The sequence below is a fragment of the Sciurus carolinensis genome, chromosome 14 (assembly GCF_902686445.1).
Source record: "Sciurus carolinensis chromosome 14, mSciCar1.2, whole genome shotgun sequence".
Lineage (NCBI taxonomy): Eukaryota > Metazoa > Chordata > Mammalia > Rodentia > Sciuridae > Sciurus > Sciurus carolinensis.
Genome location: NC_062226.1, coordinates 65713340 through 65739287, shown reverse-complemented (window position 1 = coordinate 65739287; position 25948 = coordinate 65713340). Strand labels below are relative to the sequence as shown.

Genomic DNA, 25948 nt, shown 5'->3' with positions numbered 1-25948 from the left:
CTACCAACTGAGCTACATCCCCAACACCAGAACATATCAGATTTTTAAGCAGTGACCAACAGACAGAGTATTTTATCTACCTCAATTAACTTTGCTTATGAAATTATACTATTTGGTTTGAGGTTCAGCCTGTAGTGAGACATGTTCATTGTTCCATTGTTGAAAGATGATTCTCATTTTTCTCGAATTACACCTGATTGTGGCTTAATTTAAATCTGAATATAACCCTGTGTAGGTACTTTGTTTAATACCTTGGACATCTCAGTTTTCTAGGACAGTTGCCATATATTTTTCAGAAAACAAATTCTATATTCTATCATTAAAGCAATTAGTATGAATAGGGCTCTCTCTCTCTCTCTCTCTTTCTCTCTCTCTCTCTCTCTCTCTCCAGCCGGTCTCCCTCCTATCTCCTATGAAGTAATCCAGACCTTTCAACCTTTCACAGTTCTAATGCATGGAATCTCTCCCCAATACACCAGCTCTTGATAAGAGTCTTCTTTCCAAATAGGTTATATACTGTCTACACACCTAGAAGCACATGTGAATATTTTCCTTGAGAGAAGTCAAAGTCTCTCAACAGTAGGGGCAATTTTTTTTCTCCCCAGTACCTACCAGAGTGTTAGATAAGTACTAAGTACTCAAAAAACTGTTGATTAACAAAGTAAATAAATAATCATCATGATGATAACCATCTATTATTTGTAGTTTACAAAGTATTTTTCTTATATGTTATCTTCTTATTTGGTATGGCATGTGAGGCAAGGAAACTGGATTTTTTAATCAATTCTGTTATACAAAGAATAAGACTAAGGTTCTGTGAAATTCCTCTTGGTCTCACAACACACACACACACACACACACACAGAGAGAGAGAGAGAGAGAGAGAGAGAGAGAGAGAAATGGGTGGAGGGGACAAAGTCCTCAGTGAATAACAAACGAAGCAGCATGTGACAGGCAAAACCTTAGCTGGATCACATACATTCTCTATTGCTTTTCTCACACTGCATCTCACATGTGGTCCATAATGCTCTGCTTCACTAAAAGACCTGGTAAAACCAGCTTCAAGTCACACAAGCTACAACTGGAACACAAATTTTCTGTTCTTTCTGCAACAATATGTTGAATGAGTGTGAGGACTGCCAAGAATTCTTGCCTGTAACCCCTGCTGCTACAACACCAGGCCTGTGGGAAAGAAAGTGACAGAGTTCAGAGAGCTGTGTCAGCATACTGAGAACAATCTCCATTTCCATATGTTCATCTGTTCCTAAGGATACTATTTCTGGTGACTGGTTTATTTGGAGCTATATGTGAAAAGAAAGGAGATATATCTCGAACAAAATAAAAGCAATATAAACAACTCAGAAACCATCAGCAAAAAGGATTAGGATGGCTGGTAAGGTAAGAACTAAGTAACTCATGGAGCCATAAGAGGGAGGATGACCCAAGTTGGATTCCTTGGTTCAATGCCAAACTTAAAAGAAGTTCTAACTTAAAGATCATGCAGAATTCAAACTGACACTCATACGAATATATGTATTTCATATATACACAGATATGGAAAGGAAAATCAGTTCTAGTCTATCTAGAAGTTCTTATCTATGTGTCCTGCTAGATCACTCAAAAGAATTAGAAGTGCATCTGATCACAGAGTGGCTTTATAAAATGTTAGGACTTATAGAGAGTCCAGAATCCATTCTTAGCCTGTGCTCTTCCTCTGAGCTTTGTGGACATATTCCAAACAAAAAGACAATCACTCCTAAGAATTTCTAATAGAGGATAAAGAGATAAAAGTGGCACCTTTCTGGATGTAGAATAACATTATCAGGCAATGGGTGAGTTTTGTGACTGACAAGCAAGTGACACTGCGGGAAGCATTTAGATTTTCTGTGTCTTGGGGCCCATCACGTCTTCAATAGAGATAATACTAGAAGGTAGTACAAATATTCAATCATAAAATGCAGAATCAAAAATTGCATGTGCAAACCAGAAAAGCTAAATACATTCCAAACGATGCAAATAGCATCCCATTTCTTCCATTGCCCAACCTTTGCTAGATGGGGATATGAATCCGTTGCATGAGATTACTGTATCAGTACCTTGGCCTTGTCACTGTAGGAGAAATATGTACACCAGCCTCTGCAGTACAGACTTTTGGCAATGCCTAAAATGGGAATGGTTCCTGGATCTTCAAAATACCAAGGTATAAGTTGGCATTTATCATTAAGTCAGGCTAGTTAGAAATGGTTTGGAAATTAATCAAAGTAAATGCACAGTACTGGAGCAAAATTCTCACCAATGAATTAGACAGAACCCAACAAAGCTAAGGAAAAAGTGCTTTCTTCAAATGAGCACCCAAGAGAAAAATGTACTTAAATGAATTTTTAAAAAATACAGCCAATACATCCATGAAAACTGCCCAATTGTATCAATAATGAACAAATACAAATTAGGATAAAATATAATTTTGTACCTCAGATGGCAAAACTTATATACTTAAGGAAAACTTATAAGAATACTACCTAATATTTGATAAGGTCAGAGAAAACAGGCACTCTCTTAGACTGTTAGTGAATTTATAAATGGGTAGGTCTTTTCTACGGTGCAATTTGAGAAGACATATTAAGAGCTGAAAATTGTACATTTCCTTTAACCCAGCAAATTTTACTTTAACAATTTATTCTAATAATCAGAGAGGTGCAATAAAAGAGTTACAGGGTTAATGCAATAAAGCATAATTTATAATACTGAAATAAGGGGAAAGAACTAAATCCCTAGTAATAAAAGACTGATAAGAATTACTGTTTTATTTATATACTTTCTTTATAAAATGGAATTTGGAGCAGAAAGAAACCATTATTACAAAAGAGTTTATAATATATGAACTGAAAAAGTAATTATAAAACTATGTCAATTATTAGGTCAATTTAGTGGAAAGAAAAACCAATGCTTATGATGCATGCATTTGCATACACCTGGAAGGATGTCTATCAAAATTCTACTCATGATTTTCCTTGGGTGGTATAATTCTTACTTTAGGAATTACAGGAATTATATGGGTAATTAGATAAAACAATACATTTTGCAGCTTTTCACAGGCAGAGCATTTCTCAGGCTGAACTGTCTCCAGTCCCTATTTGCCTCCAGCAGACTCCTGATGGATAAGGCACTTAAGATGATGACCTCACCAACTTCTCTGTGACAGTAACATGCCTTCCAGTTTGAACTGCTGCCTCTTACCCTTTCTCTCCTCTGATGGAACACACAAACCAATTTAAAGATCACAAATAATATGCGACCTTTCCAAATTGCTAAAAGTAGGTTCCATCCTTCACTAAGCCACTCCTCAACTCCTGTTTCTTTGTTCATCCTGCAAAAAATTTTTTTGCTCATAGAAGGGCTCACAGAATACATAGTCAAAAACACCTGTCAGGGTATCATTATGGTGTTGCCTTTTAAGGATATAAAATTATGCTAAGGAATCAAATGTGCCAGAAAACACTGAGATAATGACCCTCTCTGGCCGACCCATGAAAGGGACTGCATAAGGTACGTGGCTTGAGCAGCCCTGTGCTCTGCCACCATCAGCTTCTCCATTAATTATGACTCTGCCTTCAAGGCATGGGCTGGACTTGCCACAGACAGGAAGCTGAAGGCTTCCCATTGACACCCACCCATGAGCACAGTTAATTTTACATGCAGCACTCAGCAAGTCTGAGGAGTCCCTCAAGGCATAATCATCAATGGGAAAATGACAGCAGCTTCCCATCACAAAAAGTCTCAGCTGAAAAACAACTTTCCACCTCATGAAAAAATTGGCATAAATAAATGATCCAGGAACTATGATTTCAGAGTCTCAAATGGCAGCTAGGAGGATTGTGCACGAAGACAAGAGCAGAAAAGAGGGGGAGTAGGAAGGAAAGGAAGAAGAAACAGGGTCTCAGAACCACATGGCCTCTTAGTGGGTTACAGCGCCCCAAGAAGAGGAAACAGGGGCCCAGAGAGTGAACCAGATCAGTTACAAGATCAGTTCCAGCAGAAACAGGACTCAGAGACAAAAACTTTGGATTGTGCTTTTCCAAGAAGTTAACTTGTGAAGATGAAATAATCAACTTCAAAAAGAAACAGACTTTAAACACTGTACAGTAGTTTGGTTTTATGGTCTCCCTAATATCAGCCTTGGGAGAGATGAAAATTTGAGGGGGTGATTTTTCTAATTAGTTCTCCCCTATGGAGATAGATATGTGGCACTTATTGTACCTACTTATTCTGCCACCTAATCAGACATCATGTTGAAATGTTATGTAACTCATACATGAAAATATGTCTTCCCCGACATATCATAAAGCCTTAAAATGTTTGATTTATGTCTTCATTCTTTCTACTATCTCTCTAAACTTTGACTATTATATTACACAGACAGTAGGTACTTGATACATATTTAGGCAGACTGGTGGATGGGTGGATAGGCAGATGGACAGATCATGAAAACAGCTTGACAAGCAGCGTTGAGACTGAAAGCGATACACCAAAACCCATCAGGTAAGAAAGGTGTGCATGGAACATCAATTAGGTCATGACATGACTCGCTTCACCAAGAACTGACAAATTTACACACAGGCCTTCAGTCAGAGACTCAAAAATCTCAAAATGGGCATTCGTTTCACTCATACCACAAAATAGCAGGTATTAAAACCATTCCTCCCAATTAAGAGGACACAATGGCACATACTTAAGTTTTTAGCATTCCCCTACAACACTTGCATTAGAAAGAGTTGTTTGGGAGTATGTGTGTGTAGGTGAATGTGTGTGTGTGTGTGTGTGTGTGTGTGTGTGTGCGCGCGCACGTGCATTCAAGGATAGAAGGGAAAACACTGGTAAGGTGTGATTATACCGTAAAGAAGGGGGGGAAAAAAAAGTAACTTGAGACCTGGTATCTGAAGGAGGTATATTCAGGTTGGCTGCATTCACTGCCCTCTGTAAGCTAGGACTGATCTGCTTGCATGCTGTGGAGACCTGGCTTGCTGGAGGTGAAATGGGTCCCAGTCGCTGAACCATCATGGGACTGCTGGTGACCACTAGATTGTTGCAGCTGCCTTTTCCAATGGACTTGCACTGAGGCCCAAAGCCCAGAGCCCCTAAAAACAAATGAATCAGGTTAGCTTTTATGTCCCTTACATGAGAGATCAGTAAATACACACAAGTGCACACTTATATCAGGACCCATCTTGAAAGACAGTCCTCAGATCTTCCCTTTTTAGTACGGGTGATACCAAAAATCTTTCTCTAATTCCAATTGGAAAGTCATAAAGCTACAACAGAAACCCTTCCATAATAACTACTTAAATAAAATGTGGTTACATTTCACTTCTCTACAGAAGTGAGAATCTTATTTTGAGAATGATATTGAAAGCCATATCTCACATCTTTGTCTAAAGGGTTAAGGTGGTAGGGAGACAGAATTACCTGTATCAAACCAAAGTGTTCAGGGGTTTTTTTTGCTCCCCACCCCATCCCCCGACTTGAATCACCCAGCAAGGAAAGTTGACACTACTTAAAAAAAAAAAAAAAAAAAAAAAAAAACTTGTTTAACTGGTTTACTTCATTCCCAAATTCCAAATCTGGACTTCCAAAAAGCCTCTTTAAAAGAATATAGTATGACTGTGTCCCTTCAACTTTGATTTTTCCTCTTTATCCCAATATACTGTCATTGAACACATACCTAATTTTTTAAATAATGAGGATGAGAGAGTCGTAACAGACTCATTTGAAAAGCAGCATGGTAACTAAATTTGACATTGGTTTTTCATTTGCATTAGTTGCAACCTTCCAGTGTCGAAAAGTTTGGTACATACCCAAAAGAAAGAAAAAAAGAAGAAACCCACAAGAATCTGTGTTGTTATGAAAAAATGAAAAGCAAAGGAAAAAAAGGCAAACGCTGCCATGACCAATTTATAAAAAATAATAATAATAGTTGAATCATTCTAGACATTCTTTTTACATGGATGTACTTGCTCAAACATTTTTTTTTTTTTGCCAACTACCTGGTCAAGTGTCAGCAACTATACACTCTGTTCCCAAATACAACAAATGAAAATAAATATGATCTCAGTTTTTAACAAATCAGGATCTAAAATTTTCTCACTAAAGTTCCCATTTTTTTCATTGATATATTTGGGATCAAAGTAGGTGAAAAGTGTCATTGTAACTTTCCTTAGCCCTAAAGACATGCTTTCCTATTTTGTTTTTCCCAAAATTAAATCAATAGCCAAAAAGTATTTTTACTTGTCACCTTCTGAAACATTTTCTTCCGGAAGTCCCTGAAGCCAAAGGACAAACAAGACACTGGAACAATAGCTATGGCCCCATCATTGCAGCCACATCTCAAAAATGCTGGTAAAGTCACAGCATCCTTGGCTGGCAAGAGCCTTGCTCTAGTCCAGCCTTCTGGGAAACTAAAATCCACCAAATGACATCCAAGCAGAAACTGATACTGCTAGGGTGTACTTTCACCACACCTGTGTCCTTAAGTTTGGGCTCCAGGATACTTGTTTTCTTCCTTGTATACTTTCCAATATCACTAATTGCAACAGAAATTTCTTGGATTTGTTTTTCAAATACATTCACCAGAACATCCCACCTACCCTTCCTACTGTGGCTTATGTTTGATCCATCTTCTTGTGCCTTGGACAATCGATTATAGATATTTTACTTTCATAACACATAAAACATTGTATTATCGGGGCTTCATGCTGACATCAAGAGTGGTGTGTACAGTTTTATGGAATGCATCATAAACTGAACATTTTTAAAAATCCTAAATACCAATGCATTTGTATTTCAAACTTCCTTTTTAGCTTGGAAATAGGCAATGTGGTGGTTCATAGCTTTAGTCCAGTACATAGAACAACTGAATTGCCTCCCCAACTTCCATTGTTATCAGCCATTGTTATCAAAACGACATCAGATGTCAAGTATTCTGTAAAATAGAATACCACATAGCCATATAAGACTCTCAAATCATTTCATGCCTGTTTCCTCTTTTTAATAAACAAATATTAATATCCATCTACCCCTAAAACAAAGACACATTTGCAGCTAAAATAGCACACCTAAGAAATACCACTTGATTACAAAGCATATTCATATTTCATCAAATCTAAAATGCCAATATATTGTAAGGCATACCATTATTTTGTGTACCAGTGAGAACTTGAACAGCCAATTAAATCTGAGTCTAGTGTTCGAATTTCAGAGATGTTGTGATATCAAAATACGCATACCTTAGAATCAATAAACACCAACGTTATTACTGAAGATTTTATTTTAACCCTTGTCTTGTTCAAGCTCTTCTCTTTGCCTGGAATGCCCTTACTCTAACTTACCTAGTGAGGGCCTCTGCATCTTTAAGGTCTCAATTCAAAGGCACCCTCCTCTGTGACCTCCCTTCCCCACCTCCAACTGAGCAGCTCTGTCTAACTCTTCCTTTTGTTCCCCTTTGGCCTCCTGTAATATACCTGCCTCAGCACCTGGGACACTTCAGGAAGTGGACTTTTTCCCTGCCTTTCATCCTCTCTGTTTTTATATATTGCAGCTTTTTAAAGGCAGAGCCCTGTGCTTGGGACATCTCTGCTCCCTTAGCACCTAGCCCAGGGTCTGTGAATACACAGTGAAGAATGCTCAGTGGAGATGAATGAACAAAATGAAAGATAGTTATAGTGAACATTAAATATTGACCAATTATTTCCACTGAAGCCCACCTGATTGTCTTTTCTGAAACAGTGCTATTTAGGAAAAAAAAAAAAAAAAAAGCAATTTCAAAGTCAATCCTTTTGATGCTTCTCCACAGTTCTGCTAACTGGAAGATGGAGTCAGTGGGAATAGTAATTATAAATCCATCTTCCTGGACCAGAATTTTTCACAGGTCAAGGCTGCCTGTGTAACTCACTCTCTACCCTAGATTCATACATCCACAATATTTTCTTGTTTCTTGTTCTGTAATAAAGAAATTAACATTAGCCTTCCTCTCTCCAATATATCCATCTTTTTTTTTTTTTTTTTTACTATCCCACCTCCTACTCACAAATTCACTGGTCAGTTTTAATGTCCTTTAAACAAAGAGAAATGACAGCTTCTGACAGAATCATAGATGATAGCCTCAAACCATGAAAATGAAAGGTAGATTTCTTGGGAACAGGGAATGTTTGTATGCAGCTATAAGAATGTTCTGGAAAACAGCATTATTTGCCTCACAAGTGGAGTCAAACAACAATTTGACCAAGAGTCACTGCGGTCAATGTGACCATCTAATTCTTTTTCTAATGCCAGACATAATGACCACCTCCAGGCTATTCAGAATCCTGCAGTGCTCTGGAGTGTGGATTCTGGGGACAGCCTGCCTGGGATCAGCTAGGTGCGTGACTTGAGCCGATTACTGAGCATTTGTGTGTCTTATTTCTATGTCTTATCATCTACAAAACAGGAAGAAAATTAACACCACCTCACAAGGTGGTGAATCTAGTATTAACGTCACATATAAAGGACTCAGTACATTATCCAGCTCATAATAGGTGCTCCACGGCTGTGCACTGGTATTGTTGCTGTTATTGTTATTATTGTTTCACGCTTGCCCTTGCTTTTTTTGCTCCATTCTTTCTTGAAGTAAGAAGAAACAGTTCTTTATGATTCCTTGCACAAAATAAGATAGTAAATGGTGCTGTTTAATTCTCTGACCATTTCCAATGTTCTTTCTGCATCAAGCCTGGAGCCAATTTTTGTTTTTTTAAACCAGGTGTCATCACAGATAGAAGGAAGGTTTGCAGTTGGCCAAGTCTGAACGTTCCTTGGCTTGTCATTCCCTAAAAACAAACCGTACAACTTCTCTGACTACCAGATGTGCCAACTACTTGTGCACTGGTTCTCGTTTTGAAAGATCGCTTATTTTTAGAGACAACATGATACGTTTTAAAAATGTGTTTACTCTTCAAATAAGGATCTGAGAGGATGGCATTCTGAGTCCCACATACATTCTAGCCAAAATTGCTGCATGCTGGTAGGGAGACCAAGCGTTTTGCATTGGGGCTCTGAACTGAGAGGTCATCTTAGAGGAGCATATTTTAATCAATGTCTTCATCAGTTAAAAAGGTTCTCTTGAAGCCAAATAGTTGATTATGTTTCAATTATCACTGGTGAGGTTGCATCTTTTCTAACTAGTTATGACTATCCATAGGTTCTCCTAAAAGTGACACAGATACAGGGGACAACAAAAATGAGCTACACCCGAGGAAAAGGGGAGACGTACTCAAAACGTTTTGGTTGTTGTTCATTCAACTGACACTTATCTAATGCCAGTCATGAACCAGGCAGTCTGTGGAGAGTGGTGAGCAAGGTGGACACGATGCCCCACGGACTCACCATCAGGTCATGAAGAAACACAGCAGATCAGTCATTCATTAGGAAAGAGGTGATCCCTGCTCCTAGGGTGAGTCTCATGCAATGACTTTTTGAATAGATTAGAAATGATCAGAGAAGAGCAAGTTCTATATGGTTCAACCTAACACAGATGCAGAGTGTTTTGCAAGCCGAAATAAAATAGCAGTATTCAAGTCAGCCCTCCCAACCTCACTGGTTGTATGACATTGGGCAAGGTCCTTGGCTCTCTATGCCTCAGCATCCTGTTCTAAAATGGGGACATAACAGTACCTAATTCACAGGGTTGTTCGGAGCACAAAAAGGATTAGTATATATTAATGTATGCCTCAGCATCTCTAAGCAGGGTTTTCCTCCCCAATATTTTACTCTACAAAAATTTAAAATATGAAGAAAAGCTGTAGCAATAGTAAAACAATCTCCAACTCTATCTAATGGCCTATGTATCCATCCATCTCCTATATATGAGCTTACTAATTTTGTTATTAACATTAATTTTTTGAACATTTGAGTCACAGATTTCATGCCCCTCATTCCTACATATATCACCATATTGCAGCCATCAAATTCAGGACATTTAGCAATGATATAGTATTAGTGTGTAATATAACATCTATATTCAAATGTTAATAACAACACATTTAAAGCAATTGTTTTCTAATCCAGGATCATGCACTGCAAAGAAAGGCTTTATGACATGCTCCAGTGGATTTTCAAGGATGGATTAACAAACCACTGGGCATTAGGGTACCGAAGGCAGATGGAAACATGGAAACACTGAGGAAGAAGTGAGAGGTTGACAACAGAGAAAACAGTAGTCAACAGCATGGGTTTGTATCCTAGCTCCACCATGGATGGGCTGTGTGACCCTGGTCAAGTTACTTGAGCTGTCTGTGCCTCAGTCTCCTAATCTCAAAAGTAGGGTTAATACCAGCAGTTACTTCATTCTGTTGTAATTTATGTTTTGGGCCTGGCACTTAATAAATGCATTGCAAAGGTTAGTTAAATTTTATTAAAGAACTTATCCCTGGTGTCTTTCTAGTATTATTCCTAGGGTCCCTTTTCTCCTGGGTGTCCAGGGACTATATGCTGAGGCCTCCCTACCCAAGGCAAAATCTCTCTCCCTTTCTCTCTCTTTTCTCTCTCTCTTTCTCTCTCTAGCTCCAGACTTTAAGCTACTCTTTTTCTTCATCTGCAGATCATCTTTCTTTTAGCTAAATGTGTTAAAACTCTGATTAGCTTAGACTAAGATGTCAATCACTAGCCAAATACCTCAAGAGCATTTTACTACAAAACAACAATATAATAGAAAAAAATTTAAATTTCAAAACTTTGCCAGCACTGAAAAAAATAATTTTTAAAACTTGGCAAGAAAAATCAGAATAAGCATTTGTGTGAACCTCCCAGTAAACCTTTCGCTGGGCAAACCTGTTTTATGCAAGTCCTTTTTTCCCAGGTGTAACAAAATTGAGGTAGTCTTGAAGGCCAATTTAAGTCATCCACAAATGAAGTTTCTACAACTCTGAGGCTCAAATTTTTCCCTTATTTCTAGTTCTAAGCATTTAAACGTGCCTACTTGGCAAGACTTCCTTTAATAAATCCAAATAAATGCCTAATGTAAAATAGGAGTCTTGAACTCCCATCAAAAGCAAACAAATTCCAAAAGCAGTTGGAAAATACTTTGATTGCCTGGGAAAATGCAGCTGACCTCTGCTGCCTGCTCATGTATATAACTCTGGTCATTTTAGCAGGTTGCCTTTACCTCCCGGTGTCTTCATCTCTAGGTACAAGATCACTTTGCACACCCTAAGTGGCTGCTTCAAAGATCAGTAGAGGTCAATGCACAGGATATGCTTGCTCAGTAGAAAGTAGTTATAATTTTTGTTTTTGTTTTTGTTATTATCGTCACTATGTTACAGAACAATTTTCTGAGTAATGCCAATTGGGCCATCATGGGGGAAATGATTATCTAATTTGTGTACGTAAAATGGTTGGAACACCTCTTCTGGTTCATTATTTTCTAAGAAGAAGCGAGTCTTAGTACATACCTGGGCTTTTTCTGCCGAAATAAGAAAGAACAAATGGAGACAAATGTCTCAAGAAACCCTTCTTGCTTTCCTCTTGGAACTAAGCTTACCCACAGTGGGACCAAGTTCCCCTCCACATGGAATAAGCCTACCTGGGAGGCTTTTCCTGATGGTGTTGTCCGGGACTAAGTGGATAAAATGGTCTAATTCTATGTTCCAGTTAGCAAGTCCCATGGGCTCATTCACAACTATGCCATTCCAACCTAAGAAGAAATATTCTATATATTGTGAGTCCCCTCACAGACTCATCTATGTTCAAAATTACGGCATATACATTTTATCCATAAGGTTTATTAACTTAGTATATGTCAAAGCATTTTCTAGAATGTACTGGTGATTTTTTTATTTGGGAACACCTTCATTGGAGTTTAAATACAAAACTAATATGCATTTGTTTGTGTGTACTCATACAAACACAAGACAAAAATGCAGATGTAAAGAAAAAGTTTATATTCTTATACCTCCCCATTATCACTCCTTAAGATACTCAACTAAAACAGTTAAATATGTATCCTTCCACAGCTTTTTCTGAGCTCATACAAACATGAATATGTATGCTATAATTCTAAAAGCAACACGAGTTAGACACATATTGTTCCCTCTATTCTTAAGAGAAACCATCAAAATGTGCCTGTTTTGATAAAGAATCACATCTCATCTCAAAACTAATGCTTAAATAACACATCTAATTTCACAGCACACATTTTCATTCTTATAATGAAACATAGGTGCCCATCAATAATAAGGCATATAATCTTGGGCAAGGCATTTTCTCAAATCTGAGTCTGTGCTTGTTCTTCTCCCAAATGGGATGACCACCAGGTATATGGGAAAATTTTTCAAGGTTTTCAGAGACACAGGTGGGCTTTTCCCCAAATACTCATACAAACACAAGTCAAAGAGGCTGCTGAAGTAAGGTCATCCAACTCTCTCTGTTGTCACTCTCCCTAGAACAAGGAATAATAAACCCCTGCGTGTCAAACATATGAGGCTTGTTATGTAGTGTTTTACCAAATGTGATGTTGCTCTGCTAAGATGCAGGAGTGACAATGTCATGAACACATCTGGGTGGTTATTGTGCCACTGTGAAATACAGGAACACCTGGATGAGTGGCTAACAACACCAAAAGATGAGACTTAGAATGGAATAACTGCTTCTATGTGCAAGGGCAAAGCACTTCAACTTGGCAAATGTTACAAGTGCTCAAAATGGGACCAAACCAATAGGAAGTTCCTGTCTCCATGGAACTTATAATCTTGAAGCACTAAGACAGACTCACCTTGGAACAACCACATGGCGTCACTGGTTTAAACATGAAGCTAAATCATAGAGACATGAGGAGCTCAGAGAAGAGGGAGGGCAATCACTATGTAACAAAAAATTCACTGAAGAATAATAACCACAAAGACATTTCCCAAAGTCCTTCAGTGTGTCCAAAAGTATTCAATGATAAATAAGGGAAGTTTATGGAGATGTCCATAGTCAAACAACTTTGAAAAACTCTGATAGTTTAACACATCTTTTTATCAGATCCTTTAAAATGAAAATGCATATACTAACTCTTTTGGAGAAGCAAATAATATGCAAAATGCATTTGTTTGGGGAGGGATTTCCCCACTAGGGACTCACCCAAGACTGGAATTCTAAGGAACACTGGTTAGAAACCAGTAAGTTAAAATATGAAGGAAGAAGAGGCATGTGAGTGAGAAGGAAGTAGTAGAGTGTAGACATGGAAGCAGGAGTGGGGAGGCACAATGTGTTATAGGGAATGAGGAGTCAGAACAGCCTGAAGGAGATGTCTCTGACCAGGAGAATCATCAAGGACACAGAGCTCAGACGCTTGCTTCAGTTGACCGAAAGGACATGTGCTGTAGTTTGGATCTGGATCTGTTGGGAAGAGATGGGGCCTAGTTGGAGGTTTTGGGAGTCATTGGAGATATGCCCATAGGGGACTATGAGATTCCAGTCTTTTCCGCCATTCATTTTCACTTTCCTGCTATTATATAGATGGCTTTGCCCACCATGTACTTCCTACTATGACAGGCTATCTTGCTGCAGGTCAAAAAGCAGTGGGGTCTACCTATCTTGGATTGAAATCTATGAAACCATGAGCCAAAACAGACCTTTTCTCTTTATAAGTTGATTCGCTCATGTATTTTATTATAGTAAAGGAAGTTGAAAACAATTTAATTTAAAAGTTGGACATTATATATTCACCAATGACTCCAAACCTGGCTATAAGTTAGTATCCCCAAAGATACTTCTCAAAACACAAATTCCTACACTTCACCCCAAATCCACTAAACCAGATGGTGCTGGTAAATGGTTGGCTGGCATGCATTTAGGGCCCCATGTTATGGCAATGGCGCATTCCACTGGCAGCAGAATTTACCCAAGATAAATTCAATAGAAATGGGCAGGAAGACTGAAGAAGCACAAAAACCAGAAAGGAGATGAATAGTACAGAAAGCCCAGGATGAGAAATGACAAAATAAGAAAGCAGTGATTATGGAATTGAATAAAGTAAGATTGAGGATTTTATAATTATTTAATAAAGATTCAGAAAATCAAGTTTCAAAGTTGGGGAACATCACATAAAGTCTGTTTTGTGACTTCATTCCAAAGTGAGCGGATATACAGTTCAAATGCAAACCTGGAGAGATTCCCATGAATAATGCCAACTCCACCACCCAGCCCTCATGGGTTCAGCTTGACCCTCTGGTGTTTATCCCACAAGAACATAACTTCCACACCAATACTCTTCCAACCTCAGTCAACATTCAGGAATGTTGTCTACAAAGTAGGAACCATCAGCCTTACTCATTTAATTCAGGTATTAAATGGAGTCACATTTATACCCTGAGAGATTCAAAAATGTCATATTCCTTTCTATAACGCTCAGTGCCCTGGATGAAGGCACTCATGAAGACTCAGTCTTACTCCCAGGGGCTGGGCACTCTGGTAAGATGTTATTAAGAATACATAGCTCCAAGCCACTTCATAAAGATGGGAGGATAAATTAAACAATATTCCAGGGTTTATATTCTAAAGTCCCATCAGTCAGCTATTGTACATCAATTATCAACTAATTAGTAGAGAGTGCTTATGCTGACCCTTCTGTTCTCTCTTGTAATGATTTGCCAAGTTAACTGAAAGCTGCTCTGCTCCATAGAGACTCTTAGTATAGCAAGAGTGTTAAATAAAGTTCACCTACAATTAGCCCAGAAAACCAAAGAGGAAATGTAAGCACATTTTACTGCTTTTCCCTCGACAAATTTTTCTCACAATCCCATGGGAAGAAAGCAGATATATTTGTTAAATAAGCAAACTGTTACTCTGAAAAACTGAAATACCAGTACAAGCACAATTCAGCAATTTATCACTCACTGATCAGGTGTCTGTTTATTGCACCCATGCTCTGTGCTATCGTATGTATTCCAAGGAGTGTGGGTACAGAGATGAGTCAGACTATTCTTGCCTACAGTCGAATTTAATGTGCTTAAACCACGGTTTACCCAATGAATTCATCTTTGGAAATATTTGAAGGTGGGAACTATTAGACTTTCAAAAAAGACGACTTCTGTAAATACAAGAAAGGATGAGAGGAAGGGAGGGAGGAAGCCAAGTTTAATAGGAGAAAAATGCTTCTGTTTCCCAAAGACCATGCACAGGTCTTGTTTACAGGGCCTGATACTGTGCTGTACTAATGGAATCTCAGGCCCTGGACTAGCCCTTGGTCAAAGAGCTTCCAACCAGTTGACTGAGTTTTAACTAACACTGAAAACATTTGGGAAACACCCAACCTTAAACTGAGTTGCCTCAACGCTGAGCACAAAAGGAAAAGATCTTATAAACCAGAGGAGGCTTTGTGGAAAAGGTAGACTGGGGCTGAGTCTTTTTAATGGCTGAAGGGAGAGGGTAATACAGAGTGGGCTGGTCAGAGTAAAGTGAGGACAAGGCTGAGAAAGTATTCTGGAGGCAGGATGGAGAAAGCAGAAAGGAATGAAGATGCCAGAGCCAGAATGGTTTCACCAGCTGTGTGACCTTACGCAAGTCCCTTAAGTTCTCTGTGCCCATTTCTTTATCTGGAAAAAGGGGGTGAGCATTGTTCCCACCTTCCAAAGGATGTTGGCAGTACTAAATGAATCAATCTATCTAAAGTACTTAGAGCAGTGTCCTGCACACAGTAACTACTCCATCGGCCTTGAGCGCTGAGCATCTTACTGAAGTATTACGAATCTCATAACACGCAACATCCAAAACCAAGCGCCCCACAGAGCTACAGTAAGTTTTTAAGTTTTTTAAGTATGAGTATGATGCGATGGGGAACCATCACATGTGATGTGATGTCTTGTTATGTTCAGCTCATAGAGAAGCAGAGCAAAGGCTGAGGCAGAAACCAAATGAGGAAGATGTTGCCATGATCTCAGAGACCAGAGCAGGCAGGGTAACCCCAACTTGTCTTATTAAGAAAACAAGAGGGTTACTAAAGTGCCTTCAAGAAACACTAGATTTCAAATCTTTTGTCCATAAGTCAGGGTCGTATATATCCTAACTTGATATTTCTACCTCAGGCAACAAAAAACAATGGTTGTAAGAGAAACAGACAAGCTGTCTATCAGTGAGGACCCTCACCACAAGGAACAATGCCCGGGACCCCTCTGTCGGACAGTCAGTGCTCAATAATATTTTCTAGAAAAATAGGAAAAGAATATGACTTTTAGAGCAATTAATAAAACAATTATAGTTCAAGGCCACAAATGAAGTTGAGAAAGTCCCTCTTTAAATGCATGTGAGTCATGATATGCAGGAAAGATGAGGTCCCTAGTGGCCACATTTGTTGTTATGTCCTTGTCTCTAAATTCCTGAACAGCTAGAAATGTCAGTTTGTCCCTTCTGTCCATATTCCCTCCTGCTGACACGCACATACTCAAGGGGAAGGAAGTGTAGTCTAACCTATTCAATATAAATCAAAGACTTTTTTTAAAGCATCTGAGAGCTGGTTCAGAGGCACGCTCCCAACCAATCACTCATTCTAGACATAATTTCTTAATATCTTAGAAGCTTACACAGTCACTTAAAAACTGCTAAGCTACCTTTGTTTCTCCCCGCCCACAAACAGCAATTCCTCAGAAATGTCCAAAGAGACACATTTTCTATCATTAAGTTTTTTCTGTTCCACATTTTGCATGGGCTTGCAAGTCCGGATGGTACGCCCAGAAGCATCAGATCTGGAGAAAGGGCAAATGGTTATGAAGATTACATTCTTCTTCATTAAAAACTAAGTTACTCAGACTTCTAAGAAGTGGAAAGTACCTTGCTTCCACCTCAGAAGTCCCCCAGGGTAGCTCAACTGTCTCCTCGGTCAAATACCTTTGACTCCTCTAGGCTGTAGATTCTTACTCCATGTTCCAAAGCCCACTCAGAAGCTCAGGTACATGGCAAGAAAACTCAGAGTGATTATTTGTATTGCATGCTCCTCTGTCTCTTGAAGAGGTTGCTGTAAAAGAGTTCCAAGTACACACTGCTTGAATTTGTCCTCTCTTCTAGTCCTGTGTAGAAGCCTAAGTCACTGACATTATTCCATGTGCTCTGAAGGCCACAGAACCTACTGACAAGGAGGGGACCTCTAAGAGAAGACAGAAGGAAATGCCAGGTGGAAGTACCTAAAGTTGGAAGAACAATAGCAGTTTGATGGTCCCTGGAGTAATGAGGAGCTCTAAAAGGAAGTCCTTCAAGGTAGAGCATAACTGGCAAATATACAAGGGGTTAAACATTTAGTCCTGGGGTGGCTCCCCCAGTTCTAGCAAAGCTTCCTTCATCTAAGCTGCACAGAGTAGCAGACTCCTAGGGACTGTGTGGGCGTGGTCAGGGGGAATCTCAGCACTAGTGACCTGATGGGCCAAGAACAAAAATGCTCTTGGAATGTTCTGCTCTGCACAAAGATCTTGTGGGGCATTGTCTTACTTTGGCAGGGTGTCAGAACCCTAACCAACAATGACTGAGATTACATTTCCCACTAAATTGAGGTCTTGGGATTTGATGTGTTTTGCTTTACAGGAAATAATTTAAAGAATCATTTTTCTATAAATGAGTTGGTAGAATAAGTCATATCCACCACAGATTCATTTAGAAGTGAAGAGATACAAAGGCTGAAATATATACCTTTTGGCTCAAGCAATTTGTCATTGTATAAAATGATATAACTTTAACCAAACTGCCAAAATATAAAAACAAATTCTAACATTGTAAATCTCAACACACAGGCAAGCTGGCTAAGGCCTATATAATATGAGTTTCTTTCTGTTCCCTTTACTTAGTGCTATTTTTGAACTTATAACTAGAGTAGGTGGCACAAGCCTGAGGCTGGAGGTCACAAGTTTGAGGTGATTCTGGGCAACTCAGCAAGACCTTGTTCAAAAAAAAAAAAAAAAAAAAAAAAAAAAAAAAACTCACAGAAAGGACTGGGGATATAACTCAGTAGTGGAATGACCCTGGGTTTAATCCCCAGTACCCACCTCCCTATCAAAGAAAAAGAATATTAGAGTAATCTAAGCATTTCTGTTCACACAAATGGAACATGAATTAGTATTAAGTGACTTCAACTATTTTACCTCTACCCACTGTAGGTACTAATTCAGACACTGTACCAGCAATGACTCTTTGCCAATAATATCTGAGGTTAAGTCAAATAATGAGGAAAAGTAACCCAATTCTGTCCCAACACAACACAAAAAAAATCTAAAGTAAGAATTATGGTTAAGTTCTCTCTAAAATAATTTTTTAAAAAGAGTATTACTCATATACTCTGAATTTGAATAATAAAACTGAGAATCATGGGCTGGGGAGATAGCTCAGTTGGTAGAGTGCTTGTCTCGAAAGCACAAGGCCCTGGGTTCGATCCCCAGCATCGCAAAAAAAAAAAAAAAAAAAAAAAAAAAAAAACGAGAATCACTGTGAGTAAAAAGTTGAATGTTAATCAAATTGAAAGCATATTTCCCCACTATACAAATTCTTAGAAGAAAGAACACATCATAAGCAACATAAGACTTTATGGCTTTCAAAGAAGAGAAATATAGTTCTTTTCTAATTCTCAAAGGGTCAATGAAGTAGAGATCTTAATATGGTGCCTGGAGAGCTTCCCCAGCTCACTGTTCCAGGTGAACCAAATTAGAAATTCTGCTAGGATTTGTTCTCCTCTGCTCTACACATTCCATAACAAAACAAAAATAAGAACTACAGGCAGGAAGTCTCACTTTGATCTTCTTATACCATGAAAGGAACATGAACCTTGAAAGAAATCCACAGTTTAGAATAAAACGTTACAATAAATCCCCATAAGTCACTAAGATTACTCTTTAGAGTGTGCAGAAAAAGCTATGAAGGCATCACCAAAACATCTCAGCAAGACCACACCAACCCTAAATTCTCAAAATGGAGTCTATTTGCTTCCAAACTTAAACCATTTAAGTACATGAAATTTTAACATTTATGAAAGTGCATGATTCAGGAAAAAAAGAGAAATCAAACTGTTCTGTGGCTGAAGGATTGAGAAAATAAATTGTTTGGACCAAATTTCACAAGTATCTGTTCCCCTCTCTTCACTCTCATAGCTATAGCCAAATCTACTTTGAAATCTTCACCATGCAAAATCGCCAAAAAAGAAATGAAATACAAAGAGAGGTGTCTTTACTTTTCTGTTTCTTTCCAGTCTTATTGGGCTATGATTGACAAGTAGAAAAATGCTAAATTCAAGATGTACAACATATTAGATATATATATTTATATATATATATATATATAAATGAACACCACAATCAAGCTGGTTAATATATCCATCAGCTCACCTAGTTACCATGTGTGCCCACATGCATGTGTGTCGAGAACTTAACATCTATTCCCTTAATAAGTTTCAAGTACACAATACAGTACTGTTAACTATAGCCACCAAGCTGTACTTCAGCTCTCCAGAAGGTATTTATCTTGCATAAATGAAACTCTGTACTCTCTTTCCCCCACACTTCAACCCCTAGCAACCACAGTTCTTCCTTCTGACTCTATATTCACTATTTGAGATTCCACATACATGTGAGATCATCCAGGGTTTGTCTTTTTGTGGTATCTTTTCTTCTTTAATTTTCTATCAAACACAGTGAACTATCCCCGGGGAAGCCATCTAAATGTTCTGGAGAGCTTTTTGCTCTGTGTTCGGAATTCGAGGATCCAGCCTGTGAGAAAGAAAAGGGTATGGACTACTTCTTCCTTCCTGTTGAAACACAGTGAGCACCTTTGTTTGAAAAGATTTTCCCACTATCTGCTTTCAAAAATGTGTCAGTAAGGTTTAAAGTGGGGGTTGGGGGGAAGGCAGGGTGACTGGGATGGTTATTATCCACCTCAGGGAAGAAGGCAAGGGGACAGAGATTGAGAAACCACTTGTCCCATGAATGCTGTTCTGTCATCTGACACCAGCGACACCAGGAATGCAAGTAACACCTCAGTCCAGAGGAGGAAAGAATAGAGTCAAGAGAAATTTGAAAAGAAGACGTATAATTCAGCTCAACGGACTTGTTTTTTGACACGTAGCCTTGAAAAGAACAATTTTACCTCAGAAACTTGGCAAATGCAAACTGATTTTTTGATAAGTTATAACGTGCATTTTGCTAACTGCATGGAGAGAGGGTGAGGGAGAGAAAGGCCAGGTATCTGAAGACAGGGAGGTTGTCAGGTTTCTCATTTCTGTGTCATTTCTGTTTAGTCGGTCAAATGAAAATTCAAAACCATATAATTAGATGGTTGTTTATACATGATTAAGCATGAGCTCATTGGACTTCACATGCCAAAAAGTCAGAGATGTGGTTAAGGGCAAGAAGGAACTATTAATAAAAGGAAATAAAGCTGTAATACATTTTTCACTTATGAATAAAAATAATTCAGAGGTCTCACGATGGAAAAAGAAAGGAAAAAATCAACCATGAGTAGGGGCAAGAAACCAGATAATTTTATAAGTGGTTAAAATTCATGAGATATAAAAATATGCACCACTGGTATAAAAAGGCTTTTCCTCCTCTGATTCTAATCCTATTTTTTGCTTCTCGTAAATATAATTCACAAGGAGAACATAACAAAACTTACCTGTATTATATTTCTTTAGGATTGTTCTGGGAAATATTTAAGCAAGAACATGTTGTTCATTTACAAGAGTTACTTGTTCTTCATAACTGTCTACACCAGAAGCCTCTCTGGAGGAACCAGAGCTGGAAGTAGCTCCCTGACAAAAGGCAGTATCTTTAAGTTTTCCACAATGGGCAGTTTTCTTCCCAAAATGAAATGAGCCCAGTGAAAGGGTTTACCAGATCATAACCTGCATAAAGGGAAGGCAGACCTCCCCAGACCTCCCAGAGAATCTATGAGCTTAGATCGGAAGTTTGAAAAGCGGTGAATCAACTGTTCGTAGATCAAACACCCAGCAACAGACAAGGTCAGTGGGCAAGTCTTTCAGATAACAAATGAACGGAGGGACCCACGATCAACTGATTATTTCACCTTAGGTAAGGTTTCCAAGTCACTGCTACAACTTCCCTTACTGGGAAAATACACCAGTACAGGCTTCTTTAGGAGGTCACCCCAGCAAAGGAAAACCTAATCCAAGTGGTGGTTCAACTGTGTGTTATTTTCTATAACCAAACACTCTAGGTTGCCCGTGCTGCGATTAAGTATCTTTGCATACAACTGCCATGATGTATAGTAGAGCCCATAGATTGGCAGACATAATCTAAAATTCAAAATGAGTAAAATCCACTTGAAATCCAGCTCACAGTCCTTAAGGATGAGAATAAACTGTATCTAACATGAAAAAAGCCCACAATGCATATGATGCATAAACACTGACTTTCACAGTATGATTCTCTGAGAAACATTTTCAAATCACATCAATTCCCAATCTGCCAGACAGAACTGCAATCTCAAACTTCCTGACTTTCTCTCCCCCTCCCTCCTTCATCCTTACCTCTCCCTGTCCCTCTTCCCTTGAGTATTAGCCAGGTCAGTTCTGACTCCCAGAGCAGTCTTCAATCCCATGCAAACCTAGTCATTAGAATTTATGAAGAATATGCACATGATTGAAACCTATATGAAGAATGACAAAATATGGTAACTCTTAAAAAGCTTATTCCAGGAAACCAAGATGATCACATAGTGCACACCTGAGTAGGTGCAGGTGCATGAGACATGACATAGTACTCATAACTAAAGTAACAATTTTAGCCTACAAAACCTTATACATTACCCACCTGTCTTGCATGAATTACATACTTTGTTCTGAAGATACTTTTCAATTATTGACCTAATTGGGTCAAATTCCATTCTTAACATATTTGTTTACTGTTAGAAGCCACTGGAAGCTCAGGGGACCATACACATTCATTAAACAAACTCCTTATGTGCTGACAATTCATAGATTTTTGTCTTCAATGTTGAAAGAAGAGAGCAAATTTACTAAATTAATAAATATGGATTATTTGGAAGAGTTTAATATCTACTTTAGTTCCAGATAAGAAATGTGAAAATTTATTCCTAAACAATGTGTGGCATGAAACTCAGAACCATTTTTTATCAATAATTAATATTAATAATTAACAAATATAAACAGCAAAAATACTTTAGGAAATGTTTCAGCTGGGCCCTTTCCTCATTCCACAGACTACCTACTGCCCCTCTTTACCCTCTGTTTGGGGTTAATAACTAAACTTCCCTCATCTCTGACATGCGACACTACCCAGCAGCAATCTTCCCAAGAATGCATTCACAAACATATCAGGCTGAAAAGAACAAAACTCTCATCAAAGTTACTTGAATCTGGCAAAGGGATTTCTAAATTAGCAACTGCAGTTACAATCCACTTAACAGTGAATTAGGTTTTTCTCCAGTAAAGTGAGAATTTTGAAGAAAGTTCACTTCAAATATCTATTTTCTTACCTAAAGATGGATTCTACTGTCTTTGATTAGCCTAGTAATAAATATTAAACAGTCCTCTCATAAACACTGCAAAAGGGAAAGATAATACAAGATCTAGTCATTCAAAATAGGTCAGAACCAATAATATCAGGATTTTTTTCTAATTGACACATAATTGTACACATTTATAGGACACAATGTGATGTTTTGATACATGTACACCAAGGATTTTTATTTGACATTCATTCTTAACATCATTCTATTTGACTTTTTAAAACCATTTTGCTATTCTTTCTCCATCTGATTGCCCAATAACATCTTCAGAGTCAAACACATTAGATCTTATACCAAATTAAAGGCATTTCACCAGCTGCCTCTAATTTTCCAGCAACCCTGCCCTACCACCTGACATTTAAAAATGTAAGTCTTTTGCAATAAATCTCTTCTGGCCGTTCATTCCTCCACCAAAACATATGTTACGCAGGTAATACCCTTAGAAATTTTGAAAGTTCAACATCATGCTATATTTTAATGTTTTGCAGCAAATAAAAGTTTTGCAATTCCAGTCCCCTTCCTTCACGTACCTTCATTCTATACATTACCATTATTCTTATGAAAAATGATTAGAATCATCAGCAAAAGCACCTCGTGCTTAAATTATTCATATCCCAGGCTACTTGGCCACTGCACTTCAAAGTGATGGAAGTAAGATGTCCTTGCACAGTGGGGCTTCCATATGCAGTATCTGCTTGGGTACATGTGTGGGTATAGAGGTGTTTATGTTCTGCTCTTTGCTGGGGGCCTCAGATGGCTGTGCAGAGTACTTTGCATACATTTCCAGGGATACTTGCTCTGTGAGTTCACAAAGTGCAGGCAGCAGGAACATTCTGGGACTCGGCAACGGCTGGTGTGGAGAGAAAGCCTCTGACAAGCAGAGCCTAAGAAACAATGTCTCCCTTCAAGTGGAACTGCTGGTGAAGTGAGCCAGAGCTGGCTGGTGCGAACAATACTGGGCAGGTCATTAACTTGCCTGGGTCAGAGCAGACAGCGATGAGCTCACCCACCTTTCGGGAAGCACTATTTTAGTTGCTGAGTTTATACAAATAAACCCCGTAATTTTCTAATAGCTAAACTAGGAATGTGCTTGAAAATAGCTAACTCTCTGCAAATCCTGCCGAAGACACCCAGGGAATTCACAAAAGTAACATGAAGAGTCTGTTGTTCAAGTTTGCACACAGCTCTGTAATAGCTACATCTCTATTGTGCTGAAAATAAGCACCATATAAGCAAACCAGAGTTGGATGTTTTTGTTTTTGTTTTTTGATTTTAAAGTAAGGGGGTTCCCACTGCCTTTTCTCCCTCTCCTTTTTTCTTTTGCATAGGGAAGAACAAGTTAGCGGTTAACTACACAAAGGAGTTAACATTTAACTTGAAGGCTGGGAATGCATGAGCTCCTAATCCCTCCCCACTTATTATAGCGAGAACAGCTTCAGGAAAACTCGTACTAATTATCACTGAGTCTGGATGAGATCTGGCTGCATCAGTTTCCTTGCTGCACTCACAGGAGGTTTGATTCCAGCCTTGATTCACACCATGTCCTTTCATACATACTCCACTCCAGGCCCCTCAGAACCGCCCCCGCATCCCCCACCCCTCCACACTCCCATAGACGAAGACCAGCTCAAACATCACCTTCTCCTGGAAATGAATTCTTGTCTCCTAGGACAAGTTCAAGTGCTGTATCCCTCCTCTAAACTCCCAGGTGACCTTATTTGTCATCTTTTGTGTTAATGATCACTTCATACCTGTGTCTCCCCTTTCCCCCTCAACTGCAGGTGGGTGGGTTGGAGAGGACAGGAGCTGTACCTTACCTGCCTTCACCAGAAGGTAACCCCTCACCCCCAGAGCCCCTGGTCACAGCTTCCTGCAGAAGGCAGACACGGCTAATGCCTATGGACAGGTAAGGTCCACACCACCGCTGGAGCATGTTTTAGTCTCTTCCCACAGATAGGTGGGAAAGGGCTAAAAGGAGAATGGAATTTTTGTTATTTAAAGCAGGGTGAAAAATAAAAATAAAACAGGGAGTTTGCCAAGAAGCCAGAGTCAGGGTAGCATGGTGCTGGAAGTGACTATTCCCACTCCACCGGGCACACTCCACCACGGAACACACAGCTCCTCCCTGCCCGGGCAGCCTGTCCCAAATGGTTTGACTTTTCACCTTTTCTGTGAAGCCCTCCATGGAAACAGGAGTGTAACAAACCTCTCCCTCCTCTCCCCTTTCTTAGCTATTCATAAATACCACAAAGGAGGCACAGAGGTTACCTAGCTATTGGTGTGAGATCATAGTCCCCAACCAAGAACTTACACTATTGTAACTATGACCACTACTACTATTGTTAATAATGATTCATCTACACATTTAAAATAAAATGAGAACTGATGTTACTGGAAGGCTCGCTTGGTGCCAGGGGAGGAGGCCTGGTTCTGTACTTTGATTAACCCATTTAGCTCACACAACAACCTCGTTTACTGTCATCTCATTTTACAGAGGAGGAAACTGAGGTTAAGAAAACAGGTAACTTGAACCGAGCGCAGTGGTGCTCATCTGTAATCCCAGCTGCTTGGAAGGCCAAGGCAGGAGGATCGTGAGTTCAAAGCCAGCCTGAGCAACCTGGTGAAGCCCTAAGCAACTTAGTGAGACCCTGATTAAAAATTTAAAAAAAAAAAGCGCTGGAGATGATGCTCAGTGGTTAAGTGCCCAGGGGTTCGATTCCTGGGAAGGAAGGAAGGAAGGAAGGAAGGAAGGAAGGAAGGAAGGAAGGAAGGAAGGGAGGGAGAAAGGAAGGAAAGAAGGAAAGGAAGGAAGGGAGGGAGGGAGGGAGGAAGGAAGGAAGGAAGGAAGGAAGGAAGGAAGGAAGGAAGGAAGGAAAGAAAGAAAAAGAAAGAAAGAAAGAAAGAGAAAGAAAGAAAATGAAAGAAAGAAACTTGCTAAGAGTGAGGATTCAAAGCAGAGTAGTCTCACTGAAGAAATGCACACAGATGTCTGTGAGCTCACACACCTTAACCACCAACTGGACAAATATGCCTGAATGGAGAGGATATAGGACAATTGGGAACCCTGTTTTCTCTCAGAGATGAAACAAATACCCACAGCCTACAACATCTTGGTTTCCAGATGTAAGCAACGGGCAGGAATAACACGTGAATTTATTCTGTGTATGTACCATCAAAGATGTCAAGCATGCAATATAAATAGACGAGATTCCTCTAAGCTTTGCAGTGATTAAGTGTCTATTACATAACCTCTCTTATTTTCTGGAATATTTGATACATAAAATCAAGTTCCTTTGTTTTTTCATTCATTCATTCATTCAGTGGTTAAACTGCATGTTGCCAGAGGGTGAAACAGATCAAGAGAATAATAACACAAAATAATATTCAGTAAAATAAGATAAAAAAAATTGTTGGGATACTGAGGAGG

The 25948-nt window shown here is 39.0% G+C and overlaps 1 protein-coding gene across 9 annotated transcripts in view; it reads right to left on the bottom strand.

Moving 5' to 3' along the window:
* Glis3 (GLIS family zinc finger 3) overlaps positions 1-25948 on the bottom strand; it is a 424342-nt gene that overhangs the window by 283037 nt on the left and 115357 nt on the right. For 5 of the 9 annotated variants that reach the window (XM_047525258.1, XM_047525253.1, XM_047525256.1 and 2 more), the window contains one exon: positions 4928-5135. The exons of 3 other annotated variants lie outside the window; for them this stretch is intronic. In XM_047525258.1, the coding sequence (XP_047381214.1) occupies positions 4928-5058 (131 nt within the window). In that variant the 5' untranslated portion in view covers positions 5059-5135. Of the gene's footprint in view, positions 1-4927; positions 5136-23051; positions 23285-25948 lie in introns of those variants that run through there. One more of the 9 variants, XM_047525262.1, reaches the window with a different exon arrangement.